We start from the raw sequence: 19,964 nt of genomic DNA, 5'->3' as shown, positions 1-19,964 counted from the left end.
TTATTGCCCTTATTGCCCTCAGCTCCCTCCCATCGGCGCCGCCCGCAGGGATTGGCCGGGCTCTCCCCTCTCCCCCGTTCGGCCCCTCCCCGCCGCCCATTCCCGCACCGCTCGGCGCAGCGGTGCCCGGTCCGTAGCCGTGATGTGGCCGCTGGGTGCCGGTCGTTTTGCGGGCTGCCTGCTGCTGTGCTGCGCTCTGGCCGCGTCCCGCGTCGCCCCGCGGCGGAGGAGGCCGTCGTTCGTCGGGCAGGTGGCGGAGAACCGGCCGGCGGGGACTCGCGTGCAGGGGCTGAGCATCCCGCTGACCCGGCTGGGACACGAGTCCTGGTGCGCCGAGGTTCGGGGCCGCCGCTGGCGCCTGCAGCTGCTGGGTGACGGCCACGCGCACTTCCAGGCAGCGCTTCACGCCCGCTCGGGACGCGTTTGGCTGCGCACCCGCCGCCCGCTGGACCGCGAGGCGCGGCCGCTGTACGCGCTGATCCTGGCGCTGTGCTGCCGGAGCTGCGCGCCGCGAGGAGCCGCCCCAGCCGAGCTGGCCGCCATCACCGTCCGCGTGTTGGACGACAACGACAACGCGCCGCGCTTCGTGGACGGGCCGCCCCGCGGCGTCGCGCGGCTCCGCGTGGAGGAGACCCTGGCGCTGCGCTCCGCCGTGTGGCACGTCCGGGCCGAGGACGCGGACTCGGGGCGCAACGCGGAGCTGCGCTACTTCGCCCGGCCGAGCAGCGCGCATTTCTTCGTGGTGCCGCGCAGCGGGCGCGTGGTGCTGGTGCGCTCCCTGCTGCACCTGCGGGCGCCCCTTGCGCTGCGCCTCTACGCGCGGGACCGCGGGCGGCCGCCGCTGCTCAGCGAGCCCCTGCGGCTGGAGGTGCTGCCCCAGCCACGACGCTTAACGCCGCCCCGCGCCCGACGCCGCGCTCCTCCGCCGTCGCCGCCCTCGGCCGCTCCGCTGGCGCTGGCGGTGCCCGAAGACGCCCGGCCCGGCTCCCTCGTGGCCGCGCTGCCTCCCGCGCCCTTCGCCGCCGCCTGGTTCGAGCTCGTGTCCCCGCCCGCAGAGCGGTGCCCGCTGCGCGTGGAGCGGGACGGCGGCGCGGTGACCGTCGCTGCGCCCCTGGACCGGGAGGCGGCGGCCGCGTGGGATGTTAAAGTCCGTGTCCGGCAGCGCGAAGGTGCGTGCGTGGGGATCGGACCGGGCGGGTGGGCTCCGCGGTGCGGCTCTGGGCTGTGGGCTGTGGGCTGTGGGCTTTGGGCTTTGGGCTTTGGGCTCTGGGCTCTGGGCTCTGGGCTCTGGGCTTTGGGCTCTGGGCTCTGGGCTTTGGGCTCTGGGCTCTGGGCTTTGGGCTCTGGGCTCTGGGCTTTGTCGGTTCCCGGCCGTAATAAGGGGCTCGTGTTGCGGCTGCCGAAACTCGGAGTCATTAACAATAGCACAGAAAACCGCACGGGACCTCAACACGGTGTCCGTAGAACGGCCTGTATCGTTTATCTCCGGTTACTTGACAACTGTTGGGTTTTTGTTTGGTTGGTTTGTTTGAATATTTCCATTGTCTTAGGTGTTTTTTCACCTACCCGAGCGCAGTGTAACTCCGCTATGTTTGTAAGCCAGTGGATGGTGATCATTGTGTCCTTTCGCATCTTTTGTTTGTGCTGCCTGTGCTTGTGGTGGTGTTAAGAAGATGCGGAGTCTCCCTGTGGAGCCAATATCCACAGATAATCATCTTTATTGAGCTTGATTGGGGCTCTCATAGACCAGGTAGAGGGCAAGTGACAGCGTGCAGTGTAATGTTCTTTGCATGTTGGTAGTTGTTAGTTTGTTTCAAGGAGCGGGAATTTAAAAGATAACTTTGTTAATACTGTTGTTTTAATCAGGTTAATAGTGACTTAGTACCTTCAGAGCTCTTCAAGTTGCTGAATACTGATTGTCTAATGCCCTGCCTGCAGCCTCTGCCCCATGCCCTGGGGGGGACTCTGTGCTGCAACTCCAGCCCGGCCCCATCTCCACTAGGTATGGAATTCTATGCTTGGCCATGTGCCTTGCTGACCCTGTACTGCCTTCCTAGCCGGCTCCCTGGCTTGACCTCAGTCATACCTCATTACCGCAGACCTGTCTGGTGACGGCTCAGCTGCTGGGTGACCCAGAGTACATCATAGGCCCTGCTCTGCTCACTGCCATTGAGGTCCCTGCCTGCCTTGCGGTCACTCTGGACTCTACATTCATCTTTGACAGGCAGAGCAGCACATCCTTCCTTCCCCTTGGCAAGCACACGTGCATTTATATTAAATGCTCTCTCTTAATACCACAAGAACTTAAATTGCTTTTCTAGCCAATGGACAAAGATTTAATCTTACAATGGACATAGATGTAATCTTAAAAGATCTGAAGTCACTAATTTGAAACTATTAAGATAGGCCCCAAGTGTTTTTGCATTTTGCAAAAGTTACAAATATGTTATTAAAACCAAAATCAATGGGAAACACCAGGAAAGACTCATACATTTGTCTTGTACACCAGATTCTAACCTGAACTCCTAAATTTCTGGCCTTGGCTTCCTGAAGATGTTTTCTGTCTCCTGGTCCTTGACAAGCACATTCCTCTGGTTGGCCTCTATGACCATCCAACCCTGAGCACTATTCTTCACTTACCCATTCCTGGAAGAAGCATTGGTTAGGCTTACATTTTCTGTAACATTTTGTTCGTTATTTCATTTATTAGGGCACAAATAATTTATTTAGACCTCCCAGGAGCATAATGCTGTTTCAAGTGTTTGTCCAGTGAACAGAAGGAAAAATATCTTACATTCACAGACTCTTACACTCATAGAGCTAACATTTCATTTGAGAAGGAGCCAATATTATTCTGTTAATGCTTGGGGGAAGTGCATGAAAGATCCCATCACACTAATCCTCCTCCATCACGAGCTCCTTTGACCTTACTTCATCCATGGGCATTAGCTGGGTAATCCTGTCTTTCATTTTTTCTTATCAGAGGATTTACTGGGGGTGATGCTGGGCTTGCCTTCCACATAAGTTAACAGCAGTCAGTTGTGTTTGTCCTGCAACTTTTCCTGTTGGAGTCAATGTATAGAGTGGAGGTACAAACATGAGTGATGCCTATATTTTAAACCTTAGAGGTTTTCGTTTTCATCCTTGGCTCATCTGTTCTAATTCTATCTGAGACCTTAATCCCTTATGAGTTGTACTGATTCTCTGTGGACCATCACTGACTGGCTGATATTTGGTCTTCTGTGGTTCCTATTACCTCTTTTATGATCTTTGACAGTTATACATCACCCTGAGCTTCAGTTGAAACCATCCATTTTCAGGCAGATGTACTTCTTTAAACTGCAGTGGATTTCACACTATGAAACTGAAAGAAAGTGGACATTGAGTGTGTGTGTTTGGGGCAGCTGTGGGTGCTGACAGTTTGAGGATCTTACTTGTGTTAGAAAGGAATATTTCGGGAAGCTTTAAAGCACCATCTTAGTGTTCATTCAGCGTGAACATTACACACAGTCTATGCCAGGCAGTCTGATTAAAGATATCTTTGTAAGTCTTCTGGGACTTGAGCAGCAAAGCTGTTAGATGCACTGTCTGTTATCCTAAACATTTAGTTTCTACAAGAGTAATAGGCTTTTTTCTTTCCTTTTATTTTAAAAGATCTAACTGAATTCCAATGCATATCCGTTAATCTGATAGAATTGTAGAACATATGGGTAGGATCTGTCTTAAATCTGATTTATAACATAACAAATTGGATATTGATCCCGTGACTGACGTAGCAATTAAGTTAAACTTTCTTTGATTCTGAAATAGTTTTATTTTAGTTTTTATTTTTGCTTCAAACTGTTCTGCTGTAAAACAAGTCCAGCAGTTAGAAGGCTGTTTCCTTTTAGTTCAACTAATAATGTACAGCATTCAGACATTCCTTATTCTGGTGAGGTGTTGTAATTCCTTAAATAAGGAAATCTGATTGTTTGAGAAGATTAATCTTACTCATATAAAGAAATTTCACTTCTTTAAATGGGGACTTTTTCCCCCCAAAAAAAATTCTTAGCAAAGTTTCCAGAGGTCTTCTTGCTTCACACATGCACAGTAGCTGCTCCTGTATAGCTAAGTTCTTTCATTACAAAGCTTTTTTTTTGGTAGTCACCATTTAAGACCTGTTATCTGTTATCTCAGGATGTTTTCTGCGTTTATTAATGCAGTCATTTATCTCAGTTTGGGGCATACTTGGATTTCTGTCTGTTGCTGGTGGTAGATGCGTGCTGCGCTGGGAATCTATGCTAAAATGGTTGTCACTTTACTCTCTTTTAATTGGTAATTAATAGATGCACCCTGACACAATCATGCAACTCCTCTGACTCTTTACTTTTATTTTTTGGTTCATTTTTCATGTTTTAACTTCTATTTTAAAAGCCAGATGAGGGTAAGGACATGACAAACTACCATTACTCTATCTATGAAATAGATAGGTCTTATTAGGAGAGAATGGGGGCTGTCCACAACTTGAGCCCCGTAACATCATCTCTTTACAAGGGTTGTGTTTTAGTTATGAGCAAACTACTGTACTTCAAAGTGGCCTGTTGCAAACTATATTTCCTTTGTCTTAACCCAAATAAATAACAAGTCCTTTGTTTCAGAATCATTTGTATATCTATAGTAAATGTGTAGGAGTTGGAAAAACTTTAAAAGCAAAGGGGAAAATACTGGCTTGAGTAGATAGTTTGCTGACCCATGTAGATGGGAATGCCATAGTGATATTGACTTAAAGGCTTGCAAGACTTTTAACTCCCTTATAAAATTTTAAGAGTAAACTGAAGTGACCTAAAAATGCCAGAGCAGCCCGGCTTCTCACCCAGTATTGTTTAATCATGATAATACAATACCTTTCCCCTCGGTAAATTCAAGGCATGTAGTGTGTTTGTCTGCAATTGCAAAGACATGTTCACTCAAGTAAATGCTCTGTATTGACAGATGTAGAAATCAGAATGTCTGGTGTTGTCAGTTTTATCAATTATACCGTGGCAGGGAAACCCACATTTTTAATGAATACGATAATTTTATTTTCAAATCTTGTCTTACAGATGCTTCCATTGGATTCTTGAGAGAAAAGGCAGTCATAATCCTAATGAAATCCGAAGTCTGAAAGTACGCTGCATTTCACAGATTGACAGCATCTTTTGTAATTTGACATGGTGAAGGGAGATGGGTTTGGAGGCAAATCCAACCGATGCTGTTTGGAATTGCAATCAGGCTATTTCAGCTCATGTGATTTTGAGGCTGGGTTCAAGCAGTGCTGAGCATCAGAAGTTGTGGTTAGCTGAGCTGCTAAGATCTAATGCCTTCCTGTCCTTCCTGCCCCTCTCACAGTGGAAGAACATATATTCCTTTTCTCTGTGGGTTAAAAAGTGGATCATTGCATATCAACATGTTTCCCGTGAGCAGAAACTTCTGCCAGCTAACGTGTTTTGTTACACAGTGCAGTCTGAGTTGCGTGTTCAAGGTGGTGTATGAGATCCTTTCTGTGCCCATCATTTTTCAGCTGCAGACGCAAGCAATTGTAGATGGTTACCTGTGATGAGGGTTCAGCAGCAGATTAGTGAGATTGATTTGGTGTTAGGGGATGAATTTCAGCTCTGTGGTGTTTGTCACTAATATTGAGATAAAAAGGAAGTCATTCCTATGGGAGGGAATGTCAGAATGAGCTCCTCTAAGAAGGATTTTTGGTGAGAGATGAATTGACTCTAATAGGGAATTAAGCAGCTAAAGCAGGAAAAGCCTATGGTCTGGAGTTTATAACATTAGTTTTATTTTTCTCTATAAACTCTAGAGATGTGGGGAGGAGGCTGTTTCAGTGTTGTAAAGGGACTGATAAGTGGTGTTTGCAAATGTGTGTAAAGAGCAGTCTGCTCATGTAACCTGTTTTCATTGTACTGAGGAAAAATGAACAGGGGAAAACACTTAGTGATCAAATGAAGTTGATTTGATCCATTTGAATACTGTATAGCTTCTAAAAAATGCTAATTTTCAATGTGAGGTGTTTCACTGTTACATTACTGTCATCCTATGCAACAAGAACCGCCCTGAACTTTGTCTTGTTGCTCTGTTTGCAAGAAAGCAGTTATTTACATTTTTCTGTTATCTCAGGTTATGGAGGGAAATATGTTAGATGCAATATCTGCATGTGTGCCTACAAGATAACCAGCAGTACTATTCTTCTAGGAGGAGTTTTTTAAGGAACAAAAATTGTGTAAGATATCTACAGTGTGCCTGGCTTGAAAGTCAAGTATCCAGTGTGTAATACTGAGAAATTCCTATTGGCAGTGTGTTACAACACTCTATGGCAGTTCCTTCCAAGGTGATTGGGCCCGTGACAGCTTCCTCATGTAGGATCTCCTTGGCCTTTTGCTGCTGAACGAAGTTGCAGGCGTGTTGCCTTGCTGTCACCACTCCGTGTTCTGAACCAATAATTTAAGTAGAACCCGTTTGTGTGTTTGTAGGACTTAACCCAAATACACAGAGGATTATCAGTTTTAAGCTGTTTTTGCTAAGATTTTGAGTGGAATTGTAGTGTATTATTTCTTCCATGATGTAGTACTTATATACTACTAATAAACCACTATTAATCATAATGTACTACAGCAGACATGTAACGATCTAGTACTGATATTGACATACTAGTGTATACGTGTAGTTAATATCGCTACTGGTACCTGCTGGGGATGGTGGTGTGTGTGCTGTTGGAGGGCAGCAGCGAGATACCTTGAACTACTAAAGAGAGATATTGCTCTAAAATTCCTTCTGCTGTTGTTGAATCTGAAATCATTTTCATAAATGACAGTGTTTAATTCTCTCCTGTGGAAAAACTGATTTTCACATACCTTATTAAAGACCAGTTGGAGATCTGGTTTTAGCACCACTCCTGTAGGAAAGCAACCAAGCTGGTTACAAAAGATGCCAGTTGTAAGAGACCACCTTCTGTAGGATGTATCTCATAGCAATTAAAACAAATGAGAAGCTGTTAACTATTTGCAGCAGTTGTTGGAATAGGGAATTATATTTTAAACAGATTCATGTTCTTATACTTGGAACTTGTTAATGTTGTGTCCTGCTATAAATACATACATTACACATTATTGTCCATGCCAGTCTCTTCATCACATTCTTTGTCCTCTGGCAAGTCCTTGTCTGGTCATGCTTCGTTGGACACCCTGATGTTGTTTCTACAAGTTGTCAGGTCACATTTGTAGGTCTCAGTGCAGACAAGTACAGTCCTGTGCAGTTCTGTTGTAGTCCTTGCTTTGATATATGGTACGCAGTCAAGGGGAAACTTACAAATTTTCCTCCAGATTGCCTTTATCTGAAAGGGAAATAATCTCTAATCTCGATGATTTATGTAGTACTTCTGCCTGAGGATCAGATTGGCTGTGATTGATGGAAGAAGATAACATACTGGTAAGACCTGCAAGGCCATGAGCAGTGGATACATAGACAGGTCAAGAGAGGCACTTAAGCCTGTCTCTTTGATTATATGGAATGCAGTTCATGCTGACTATCCTAATGAAATTCTGAAGTATTCAGATGTTTCAGAGGTACCCAACGTGTATTGCTGAAAGTTTAGATCTTGCCCAGATGTCAAATGACATTAAGGTCTCTTAACTATTAAAAGGCAGGTACTGGGGGGAACATTTCCAAGTCCTTTTAGTTTTTGATTACTAAAGCTTATTGGGTCATTTGAGGATGAATCTCAGTCTTGTTGCTGTTGTCCATAGTTTCCTTCCAAGCGGTGTACTTCATCTATGATTGTGTATTAAGAACCATCATATTAATGTTCAGTGAACTAACAATAAGTGACAAGAGGAGTTTGTATCTGGATGTATTTGTGCTTTCTCAGTTAAAACAGCTATTCTTCAATTGTGATGTACTTTTTGGTGAATAAATACATGCAGGTTAAGAAGTTCAGCAGAAGTACGAAGTAATATGAGTCACTCCAATCTTGAAGTTTGGCAGTAGTTGTGATTACTTTTCTCCCATTAAGTCTGTATGTGGATGACAGTAGGAGAAGAGCCAAAAGGTTTTTCTGGATTGCATGCCAACAGTATTGCAGACATTATATTCTCAGGATACGTGTTTGTAACTCTGCATGCTGTTATATAGCTAAGTATTTCTTCATTTTAATTTGACTGCTAGGGAAAGAATGGTATTTGTTGCACTTAACACTTACTGTGATGGATGTGAATGACAACGTACCTGAATGGGCCATGGAGCCCTTCCCATTCTTGGCCGTGGTTTCTCCCCAAGCTACAGAAGGAACTGAAGTATATAAGCTGCTGGCTGTGGATGCGGACGAAGGGATCAATGGAACCGTAGAATATTTTCTCCTGGAAGGTAAATGTAAATCTCATTTTGGCATTTGTATTAAGCTTCAGTATTGTGATGCTTTTGTCTTCTCACTTTTAGTGGAAAACCTTCCTTTCCTATTTAGGAAAGATTTACAAGCCTTTGGTGTCGTGGGTGAGAAAGACAAACTTGTAGTGAGTGTATGGACAGACTGGAAGCATGTTCTCTTTGTGTGAGGCTGGTGGACACAGGAGTGTTATTCCAGAACCACAGCGCTTGGGCACAGGAGCAGCAGTGGTAGCCACAGTCAGCACCTGCCTGGTTTGGTTGGAAGAAGCTGACATTCCTTTGTCCTTGTGGGGGTTTTTGTGCTTCTGGTCAGTTTCAAACAAATTCTTAAGGCTCTGGGTTTCACCTTAGCTTTGCAAAGCTGCTGCGGATTCAGTCATAATTTTTCTTTGTTGTGGCACTTGAAAGATAACTTTGGTTCAAAGTTGTCTAAGCAGAAAGGGAGTAGGAACACCACTTCAGAGGTGATCTGTTTCTCTGGACCAGAATGTACCCTGGCAGGGTATTTTCTTCAGAGTGATATTTCAGCATCAAATAACAGCAAAATATTGGAGGCTAAAGAAGGCTGACAGTTGTCGAACAAAGTAAAAAGCAGTTTAGAAATGCAGTCAGCACTGTAATTAGTGAGTTCAAAGCAAACTTTTTATATTTTTTTCCATTAATATTAATTTTAAGACAAAACCAACTTGGGAATTGATTCCCTATTCTCAGTATTAATCAAATAAAGATGTTCTTGCTGACAGCAGTTCGTGACTCTTTTTCTTAGGTGGAGAAGGCAGATTTGAGGTTGAGAAGGACACGGGCTGGATTAAAACAACAGGCTTGCCATTGGTGAGGAACAAGGAGTATTTACTGACTGTGCTAGCAGCTGATAAACTCGGAAGCAAAGGGTCTCCAGCCTCTGTTTCTGTAATTGCTGGCTTTCGACCACCACAGTTCACCGAGACGTCATACTTGGTTTATGTTCCTGAAAACATCGCAGAAGGAGAATCGTAAGTAACAGGAAAAAAGTAGTGTGGTGATATTATGTTCTTAGTTTAACTTCTGCTTGATCTCCCCAAAACCTCAGTATTATTGACTATAAATCATAGATTCTGTGAATATTAATTTAGATATTTTAATTGAAGCAATTAGGTTCATTTGATGTATTTTAGTTATGATTTTATGCAGAAAAGTGGTGATGAATAAGTATGATTTATTTTTATTTTTATTTCTTTAAACAATAAGAAAAGTAGCAGAATTGTCTCTTAATTTTCAAACAAAATGCAGAATTCAAGTTAAAACTGGTACATCGCAAAGGAAGATGTCTTGGCACGAAGGTGTGTATGAGTTGTATGTGTCAGCACTGGAAAAGTACATTCTCTACCAAATGAAAGTTGGAAAAAACAAGAGGCTGTCTTTGCTGTCTTCATCAATCTTGGTGACAAACCGAGTGAAAATGAAGATGCCACAAAACTTGTCATTTTACTTCTCCATCCTTTGGCTAACCATGTGCATCCAAATAGCAAAGAAAGTGTTAGTAATGGAGGCCCACCTGAATACTCTGTTCTGGCTTTCACAAATTCATTTGGTATCAGGGGAAACATTTTCCTTCTTCAGTTGAATTGAAAATATCTTCCCTTCCCCCCCCCCTCCAGTAAACATCTCCCTTGTGTGGCCTTTCAGCTGCTATTCAGCTCTGTTACTATCTGAAGTATTGTATTTTCCTGTCCAGTCTACAATGTCTGGAGTTTGACAAGATAAAAACTAAATAAAATCAGCAGCTGTTAATAGCAAATAATAATGTTTTTCTTTAGAACTGCAATAAAGTTATTTAGCACAGGCATAAAAGAAATTAAAGAACTGTGTAATGCCAGATTACCTCGCAGGTATCTGCTGTTCAATGAGGATGTATAATAATGGAATTCTTTGCAGCTCTTTTTTTGTTACTGCTAAAAAAAATAGGTTTGCACACCTGTTATAATGATAGGGGATTAATTGGTTTGTCAATTTGCGTAACATCCAAAAGGAATTCAATATTTGATACGGTTATTACTATGTCTTAAGAGGTTTTAATATGGACAGTGTGTCCAGTGAAAGTGCTTTACTGTTGTGTGCTAACCAGAAGCAGTCCTGAAAATCACTGTGGAATACTGAAGTTCTAGTATCTAAATTAGACCAACTGCAGGAAAACAGAGGTGCTGTCATGCACTGCATTTGTAGGGCTGGGGTTTCACAAGTGTATGTTGATATAAGACTGCTGCTGACAAGAAGCATTACCAAACCTTTCCTTTGGTCCAGCATTAGCTCTGATTTGCTAGCTGAGCTGGCGGGCTGATCCGAGGAAAGACAGAGTGAAAAGGAGTTTTCAGCTGGGTTGTTAGATGTGCTTGCAGCTGAGCCTTGTGATTGTGCTGACAGGAGGAGAGGAGAGGTGGCATGGACATGCAGCTGGGGTGGAGAGAGAAAAGGAAAGCAAAGTAATTCCTATTGGCAGGAACATGGTCTTGTGCTGGCTTAAACTGACTGAGACTACAGAATGATAAGACAGAAGAATAAAGCAAGAAAGTGACCTACAGCAACCTTTTGCAGTGTTTCAGCATTGCACCTGAGGGAGTTTAGAAGGCAGCAGCACAGAAATAAGGAAAGGACAGAAGTGTTCAGACAAACAGAGCTTTGTCTTTCTGAATGCAGTTGTCAGTGGATCTTACATGCTGTGGGGCTCTTCTGGGGGATGGAATCCTTTCTCTTATGAAATAATCACAATAATGCAACAGACATTTGAGGAATTAATATTCTGCTTTAAACCCCTTAACAATTACTATTTTATCATGTATTTCTCTACCTCACGCTGCAAATACATTTCCCACTTGAAGGCTTCAAGCACTTCTACAGGAAAAAAGATTGCCAGATAAGCTAAAACCATGTAGTTCTGTGTGCAGTGCTGCAGGCACATGGTCAGTGGATGCCTTTTCCCTGTTTGCAAGTATATGAAACATTAGAGCAGTACAACTGGAGCAGCAAATTAACTATGTTGTCATTATTTTGCATCTTATGTTTCCTGCCTTAGAATCATCACTGCCTGATAAGAAAGATAGAGCAAAATTCAGTTGCTACAAAATAAAGTCCTCTGTTTCTCTGGTTTTAATCCTTACTGTGCTCAGCTTGCAAGAATCTTATCTTTTTCCGTTTAATCTCAAGATGATCAAAATACTATGTTATTAAATATGTGAATTTGGAGTTCAGGTAGAGCTATCATCATGTATTGCTCTAATCAGATCTATGGGATTGCTGCTGTTTCTGATGTGTAGTATTTTTTACCGTATTTTTCACTGTTGAATTATTATATGCTTAAGAGACTTCTATATTTTTTTACTGCAGCTTTCTTAGGGTCAGTGCTGTATCATATCAAAACAAATCCCTGAGTTACGCTTTGCTAACCAATCCAAGCGGTCTGTTCAGCATTGATCAGGCAACAGGGGATATCAGCTTAACACGGAGCGTGGATTACGAGAGTGACCAACACCAGTACCTTCTTTTGGTCAGAGCAGAGGAAAATGAACAATTCAGTAGTGCAGCTGAGGTAGGTGTTCACCTCTGGTGTTCTATATGTCTGTATGTTTTTGTGTTCCTCTTGAGTCCTTCCCCATCTCTGTACAGATTTGCTATGGAGATAAAAATATGAATAGAAATGTTGCTGTGGGGGACGAGGACTTGACAGTTCCAAATGTATGATCTAATATCTAAGCAATCCTCAGCAAGAAAAGAGCAATATATGCAAAATGAATTTTCCTATGTGCTATGGCTTCTGGAGGTCTCAGCTAATTCTTCCATCCAGTATTTCTAGAGCAATGGAGTTGTTACCTTGTTCCACTTGGATGCCATTTAACTCACTCTCTTTCCACTGAGGTTGTGGTTGTAATCACTGATGTGAACGATTGCGCTCCAGAATTCCATCAGTCCATTTACAGCAAAGTTAGTGTTCCTGAAACAGTTACTATGACTACTGCACTTCTACAAGGTTAGTACCTTCAAAACCATTTGTTACATTCAGTACGAATGTTTTTTCCCCCTCCACTAACTAGATTTCACTTTAGGAAGCCTCAGGATGAGGTAGGAGCAACTCTTTGGCATCTTCCAGAATTGGTCATAGTTATTGACTACTACCACAGCCCAAACAATTTTGGAGGACAAGACATGAAGGAAACAGGTTTTTCACCTATAGTCAAAGTTTTTATAAAACTTGAGGGTAAGAAGGAAATTAAACCACAGAGGAATTACTGTTTCCTGGTAAATAGGATTTTATAACCTGCTATTGTTCTACACAGTGATTTATCCTGTACTGATGGTAGCCTGTCAGTACTCTTCTAGTGTTTTTAGATTTTTGTGGGTTTTGAGCAGGATCTGACAAGTTCATTATTTTCATTTGCATCAGTTAAGTACTGTATGTAAATGTTTTATCTTTAATCACACAGAGTCTAATCTGTCCAAATGATCTTTAGTCAACAGTATATATCAGATGGATGTGAGTATATATAGCTCTGTGTAGGAATATGTTCTTGGTAATACTGGGCTTTTTAAACCTATCAGTAGCAAGATCTAGTGGCTTAATTCAATCAGGGTCCTTAACATGTTTTTTTCATCCCCCTATAACTTACCTTGAGAGACTGGTTGAATAAAAGCACAGGGTACAGCACGGTTTTATGAATCATTTTGAGCACTACATGCCAAGGCAATGCTATTACAGTTTTATATTATGCACTAATTCTCTTGTTAAAGTACTCACATTCCAATTCATAGACTCTGATCTACACAGTGTCTTTCTCTTCTGACAGTGACAGCCACTGACTGTGATTCAAAAGAAAATGCCGAAATATTGTATTACACTTTGAGTCCAGACTTCAGTATTACTTCTCATGGTACTATATTCCCAGCAAGAGAACTGGACTATGAACGACCTGACCATCTTTATGAGTTCATAATTATGGCTGTGGATAAAGGGGAAGATCCAAAGACTGGGACAGCAACTGTTAGGATCCATATTTCAAATATAAATGATGAAGCTCCTGAGTTTTCCCAGGCAATGTAAATATATATTCCTAAATCTCTTTTATTTGACTGTTACTGTTTTTTTGTTGTTTTGGTCAGAAGACTGATTATTATAGGATGGTAACTGGCTTAGGTTCAATCAAGTTTGAGCGTTAGACTGACAGCAGAGACCCTCTTACAGCTGAAGAAAAAAGACTTGTGTATGTATTTAGATAGGGATGGTATCTAGACAGTCTCTTTTGACAGATCTTGCATTTCTCCTAGTTAGTTTTAGATCAGTTGAAAATGAAATTACAGTAGTATCATAACAATTAATTGTTTTCCATTCATGAAATCTAAGACCTGCCTGTATGTTTGCCTGGGGGACCTGCTGTGCAGAACCTGTGTAGCAGGGGTTTGGACTCCATGATCTCTTGAGGTCCCTCCCAACCCCTGCAATTCTGTGATCTTCAGCTGATCTCTTTGTTGGTTTCTTAATAAGTAAGCAGCATTTTGCTAGAAATTCCATTTACTGATGCATTTTAAGTAGCTTTTTCCTGCATACACGAGCTTTTATCAACTATATGGATTGTGGCAACTTGGGAAGTAGCTGAGCATAGATGAAGTTTTCTGTCAGAGAAATTCATTGTGAACACCCACAAATTGGCTCTGTTGAGAGCCTCTGCAAGGCTAATACAAACCAAGATGATAATGTTGTCCTACCTGCCCTTTGTTTAAATAGATTTACAATCCAGGGTAAATTCATGACTGCTTGCCAGGACCCCTTTTTCATCAGTTCTTCTTAAAGCACCTACTCTCTCATTTTGCCAGTTTCTGCTTTTTAAGTGACCTTTTCTGATGACTCGAACTCTTCTGTCCCTAGGTTTCATTTTCACAGTTATCAGAATTGCTGCTCATTTGCATTCCAGATAAGGAGTTAAGGTAGCATACTAGGGTTGTGATTGAGCTAAACCACAATAATTTACTTCTTTTAATAAATCACATATTAAACTGGGGGAGAATAAAAAGCTGTTGCTGAAAATGTGGTGAGAACTCATACTGGGACAGCAAATACAAGCGAGAGGTTTTCTGTGCATCTGTCTCCTTTTCCTTTGAGTTTTATGCTGATCTCTGCAGAATGATATATAGGTGTCAAGAGTAAATTATTTTATGTAACAGCTGATGTCTTGAGGATTATATTTGCTATGAAATGTGGAGAGTGGACCCGTAAGCAGACCTAAGTTTTCTGAGCGCAGTGATACCCATGTATTTTATCTGTGCTGTTGGGCAGAGCCAGCTGTAACACATCGTTGTGGCTGAGCTTTGGGATATCCACCATAGGCTGGTCTGTTGTACACTTAGCCCAGCCAATGCCAAATCCAGTCAGAGAAAATAAGTATTTGGGACTTTGTTAAAGCAGGGGGCTTTTCTACTACCGAGAGCATTAAGCTTAGGCTGATAATGCCTCTTAAGAGCTTACAGTGTCAGTGATGTGCCTGGTCCCGAGGAGAGATTTTTGTAAAACTGACATTATGCACATACCCCCATATCTGATCTTTGTCCTGCTGCTGCAAAGTCTGTACTGAAACTACTTTGGCAACGTGTGCAAAACGCTATAACAGACAGTGTTTCTAATTTTTTTTTTTTTTAAATATTTGCTTTGATTCTGTGAATTGTGTAGCTTAAATGGACAAAATAAATCAGTAAGTTCTGCATTTAGCTCAAACCTTGTGAAGGTAAGCTTGAAAACATCAACACGGCTGGAAGTTTACAGAGATCTACAGGAGGTAAACATAGAAAGACATAAGAAATAGGAAGTTGAATAAATCATCAGTGCTATCGTTTAATTTTGTTACAAATTAGCATATTAGTAGTGTAATTACGGTAATAAATTAGAGATTTCTGCAATACCATTTATACATATAGTAAGTAGAAGTCCTATAGGTTTTTTTTTTTTCTATCTAAGTTTCATAGATGATCATAATTCTGTTTAACAGCTACAGGAGCTTCGTTTCCGAAGATGCAGGCCCAAATACATTGGTAGCTACAGTCAGTGCTGTTGACCCTGATGGAGATGGAGTGACTTATGATATTCCCTCTGGGAATCAAAAAGGAAACTTTATTGTCGACCCTAAGAAAGGTAATAATGTATAAGCCCCTTGCTGCTACAGCAGACAAAAAGTGATCACAAACAAAAGTATGAGCATGCAGCATCTGAGTAGGCTGGACTGTAGCAGCCTTGAGGTTTGTTTCTCAGTAGGTAAATCTGAATGGGTGTTGTCTTGCTTACTACTGAGAAGAGTAACAAAAATCGGTTAATGTATAAAAAAATGCAACCTATTGTTGTGTTTACAGGGCTTGTTAGACTTCGTTCAAGCCCATTTCCAAAGCTGCAGGGGACAGAGTATGTACTTAATGTCACAGCTGCTGATGATAACGCCTCGGGAGGGCCCCGTTCTCTTACAAGCACTGCCCAGGTTATTGTGAAAATTGATGATGTCAACAACAACAAACCAGTCTTCCAGAAGGTACAAATATATGAGACTAAGTCATATGCATTGGACTGGGTAGTAAATGTTTAAGGCTGTTGTCACTGCAAGTGACACAGCAGATAAGTAGTTCAAGAGGTTATCCACTTCTTTTTTCCTCTCTACTTTTGATGCCCTGATCTTCTCCAACTCTCACATTTCTCTGCTGAGCCTCATGTGCTTCATTCTTCTCTCATGGCTGAGCAGCCCCTGTGAGCACTCCTTTCCTGAACCCCACCTCATCTCTGGCATTTTAGAAGTTAGGACCTATTGAATACCTTTTGGAGCTTCAGTATGAAATGTGAGGGATGGGTTTGGTTTATCCATCCAGTGGACTTGAGACAAAACATTCCAGAACACCTCTCTAAATTTAATGGGCTTCTTTTGGCCAATTTGCATCTGGAATTGATGAAAGAAGTGAAAGAAGATGGTTACATGGTTAAGTACTGTGAAAAATAAATGCTTGAATGTGTTTTCAGAATATTTGCTGTTATTCACATTCTGTTGTCTACAAATTTAAAGTTTGATGCTGATGGCCAATATATTAGTGGAAAATGTGACTGTTCGTATTGATTTTGTAGATTGTCATTAATCCATTCTTTGCAGTCTTACTTTGTTTGGAAGTCCCTTTTTGACCAGAGCAGTGGTGGTTTGGGCAAATGTATGCACTCTTTTTTGTAAGGCTTTTGCTAACATAGAAATATATTTGCATTTGGAAGTACATGCAGCTGCACTTTTCATCCTAATATTTTAACCAGCTGGTAGTTGTTCAGTGTTCATGTAACAACAAAACCACAAAGCGAAGTGTGTAAATTAAGAAATGTGGCTAAATAGTAGTTATTGTTATGTTGTCATTTTCCCTTTAATATCTTTAAGTCAAACAGCAAGGTATGTTTTGTTTTGTTTTGATTTTTTTGTTTTCCTTAGTGTCATTATTATAGGGAACATGCTTCTGTGTTGGAAAACCAACCCTCAGGGACAGTTGTACTGCAAGTTGAAGCCACTGATGCTGATGAAGGAACCAATGGGGTAGTGAGATATGGCTTGATGCACAGAGATGGTGTCCTACCAGCATTTAGTATTCATCCTGACACAGGTAAAGTGAATGGCAGAACTGATACTGGCATGTGGAAACACTGATGGAAAACTAGCTGAAATAAAAACAGACTTTGTGCTGTTCACTGAATTTTTTGACAGTAGACAAGATGCAAGCTGTATTAATTCCATGAAATATGTAGTTTCTTACTGGTTCTATTTCAGTATTTGATATTTTCCCTAAAATGTGGAAATTCTGCTGTGTAAAATAACCTGAGTGGCTTTGTAAGCAAATTAGTAAGGAATACTTATTTTTAGTGCACATTATCTTACAATGATGTATCCAAACACAGAATAGTCTTACAAATGACCAAGAGACTAAAACTCTTAGAAGGGCAAAACTAAATTCAAATGGAAGCTTCAGAGGGTAGATCACGGGACATGTCTTATATCCCTTACTTGCTTTGAAATAAACCATTTTTATAAACTTCATCACTTAAAGCTAGTTGGTATTTATCTTTCTTTTGAACCAAAGATGTAAGTGTATGTGAAGTTTGTGTCTGCATGAGTGATTAAAGTTCTTGAGATTAAGTCTCATGACTGAAGCTTTAAACCTAAAAATCACATTACAGATGTATTTAACCTATTGGGTTGTATCTCAGTGTATTTACTGATGGTCAAATAAACACCTAAATATTGTGTTCTCAGATGCATAGTATTCTAACACTCATATTTCATTTGTTCTCAGGAGTTCTGACAACTGTCCAGGTATTTGATCGAGAAAAACAGAGGGAATATCCTGTCACTGTGACAGCAACAGACCAGGCAGCAGAACCTCTCATTGGAATATGTCAGATAAACGTTGTCATTCTGGACCAAAATGACAATGATCCCAGATTTGAAAACACCCACTATGAATGTAATTGAGAGTCATTGGATAGCGTTTCAGTGCCTTGACTGTGAGCTTACCTGATGTCTAAGGTTTTTGGATTTTGTCTGTGTTGACAGTAAGCCTTGTGACTGAGTGACTGTAGCCAGAGATGCACTTAGTTTAATTGCAGAATTGTTGTTCTGCATGATGTGTGACATAACAAGTACAACTTTAGCTAATGGGCCTTTGTGAGTGCACAATCTTTGTGAGCAAAGATTGATATTCTGTTAGTTAAAATATACCAGTCCTAGAAAATGGGTTCTGACATTTTGGTCCATTGTTCCAAGGAGGATAAAGTTGTATCTTCTACACATTTTTACTTCAGTATTTCCCTATGTCTCATGGTAAGATGTTCAGTGTTCATGGTAGTTTAGTGAACTGATGATCAGTTTGAAATATTAGTCTGAAAAATCCTTTCCTTACATTAGATTTCCTAAGAGAGGACACAAGAGTTGGGACCAGCTTTCTTCGTGTTACAGCCCGTGATGATGACTACGGCTCAAATGCTGCCATCACATACTCCATAGCAAATGAGGAAACAGATTATTTACAAATTAATCCCACTAGTGGCTGGATATTTATTAACCAACCCATCTCTCAGGTATGGTGCTTATTTTCCTTTTCAAGTGCTCTTCTCAATATGCCATAGGAGGGACTGAGGTCATTGCTTTTTCCTTACTGCCATGCTATCCCTTCACTTTAAAGGGTCAATATATCGTTTTAAAATTAAACCTAAGGCTGTTTGCTTTAAACTTAGTGTGCTGAAATTCGTTAAGGTTTATTGAGATAAATAGTGATATTTACCAACAATATTGAATGAAGAAAATAGATTTTATTAGCAACTTTGCACCTATTTCATATTCTTTCCATTTGTGGATGTTTTCCTTTTGCACAGATTTTCTTAAGTATGCCTTTAGCTTCACATAGTCTTTGCTAAAACTTTGCTAATAAAGCTCACCTGTGCCCTGATCAAAACCTTCTGTAATGAACCCCTTTTTACTGTTCAGAGGTCATCTATAATTCGAGATATTATTGCTACAGATGGAGGCAATAGGAGCAGTAAAGTCGAACTTGTTGTAACTGTTATGAGTGCAGAAAACCAGCCTCCACAGTGGGAAAGAGACAGCTATGAAGTTGTCATTCCAGAGAATACTACACGAGATGCATTAGTTTTGGTAAGTTTGGGACACACTTGATGTTTTAAGGCTTTAGAGTATCTGAATGTGCTTGTTTACTGAACTAGTGAGCTTTAATAATGGTTTTATAAATTATGGTGGCTGGTCATCTGCTATCCCTTTTCATTCAAAAATGCTATCAATAACCAGAATTTTTCTTTAATTTATGTGAGGATAATTGCTATTTGATTTCCTTCCCATTTGAACACTATAGGTAAATGAATTCCACTATTCTGAATGCTGCTGTCTTACCTGAGATTATTGGACTAAAAATACTTCTACTTGCTCAGTTTGATTTCTCAGAGCAGGCAATCAGATGAGTTTTACAAAGCAATTCCAAAGTACATGCTTTGAGAATAATGTCCTGAAGAACCAAACTTGTAGTGGCTGGCAACCTTTGGCTGCAGCTCTTTGTGCCTGGAGATGTGTCAGGTAGGGTTAGGATTTGATAAACAGCAAGACTTGTCTTAGTGTTTCCAGTTGAGAGCTGAGGATCTGGAAGAGTTGGTGAATCCTTTAGAGATGTTACTGTACTTAAAAACCTGTTGATTATGCAAATTTTTTGAACTATGCAGAGAATCAAAGCAACTTCTCCCTTTGGTGATCCTCGTGTGACTTACAGCCTAGAAGAGGGACTTGTTCCGGACACCAACATGCCAGTTCGCTTCTACTTGACACCAAACAGAGTTGATGGCTCCGCTTCAATCCTGGTAGCTGAGCTACTGGATTATGAAACAACAAAGAACTTTCTGCTGAGAGTTCGAGCACAGAGTGTTGCTGCAGTTCCTCTGGCAGCATTCACTATGATTTATATTAATGTAACAGGTTTGTAAGTTCTTCAGTGATCACATAATCTTATGCTTGCTTTTTGTATTTTTTTTT

At 41.3% G+C, this 19,964-nt stretch overlaps 1 protein-coding gene across 5 annotated transcripts in view; it reads left to right on the top strand.

Moving 5' to 3' along the window:
* Nucleotides 1–111: 111 nt before the first annotated feature.
* LOC107319315 (neural-cadherin-like) overlaps nucleotides 112–19,964 on the top strand; it is a 41,359-nt gene continuing 21,506 nt past the window's right edge. For 2 of the 5 annotated variants that reach the window (XM_015874041.3, XM_085551090.1), the window contains exons 1-13: nucleotides 112–1,169; nucleotides 8,188–8,385; nucleotides 9,173–9,398; nucleotides 11,767–11,968; nucleotides 12,295–12,406; nucleotides 13,221–13,470; nucleotides 15,411–15,553; nucleotides 15,769–15,941; nucleotides 16,869–17,037; nucleotides 17,725–17,895; nucleotides 18,336–18,508; nucleotides 18,915–19,082; nucleotides 19,658–19,907. In XM_015874041.3, coding sequence (XP_015729527.3) covers nucleotides 143–1,169; nucleotides 8,188–8,385; nucleotides 9,173–9,398; nucleotides 11,767–11,968; nucleotides 12,295–12,406; nucleotides 13,221–13,470; nucleotides 15,411–15,553; nucleotides 15,769–15,941; nucleotides 16,869–17,037; nucleotides 17,725–17,895; nucleotides 18,336–18,508; nucleotides 18,915–19,082; nucleotides 19,658–19,907 — 3,262 coding nt within the window. In that variant the 5' untranslated portion in view covers nucleotides 112–142. Of the gene's footprint in view, nucleotides 1,170–8,187; nucleotides 8,386–9,172; nucleotides 9,399–11,766; nucleotides 11,969–12,294; nucleotides 12,407–13,220; nucleotides 13,471–15,410; nucleotides 15,554–15,768; nucleotides 15,942–16,868; nucleotides 17,038–17,724; nucleotides 17,936–18,335; nucleotides 18,509–18,914; nucleotides 19,083–19,657; nucleotides 19,908–19,964 lie in introns of those variants that run through there. The other 3 variants (XM_085551091.1, XM_085551092.1, XM_085551093.1) reach the window with 3 other exon arrangements.

The sequence above is a fragment of the Coturnix japonica genome, chromosome 6 (genome assembly GCF_054131305.1).
Source record: "Coturnix japonica strain WE chromosome 6, WE-NBRP24, whole genome shotgun sequence".
Taxonomy (NCBI): domain Eukaryota; kingdom Metazoa; phylum Chordata; class Aves; order Galliformes; family Phasianidae; genus Coturnix; species Coturnix japonica.
The sequence above is the reverse complement of the archived record's forward strand: the minus strand, read 5'-3'. Positions and strand labels throughout refer to the sequence as shown.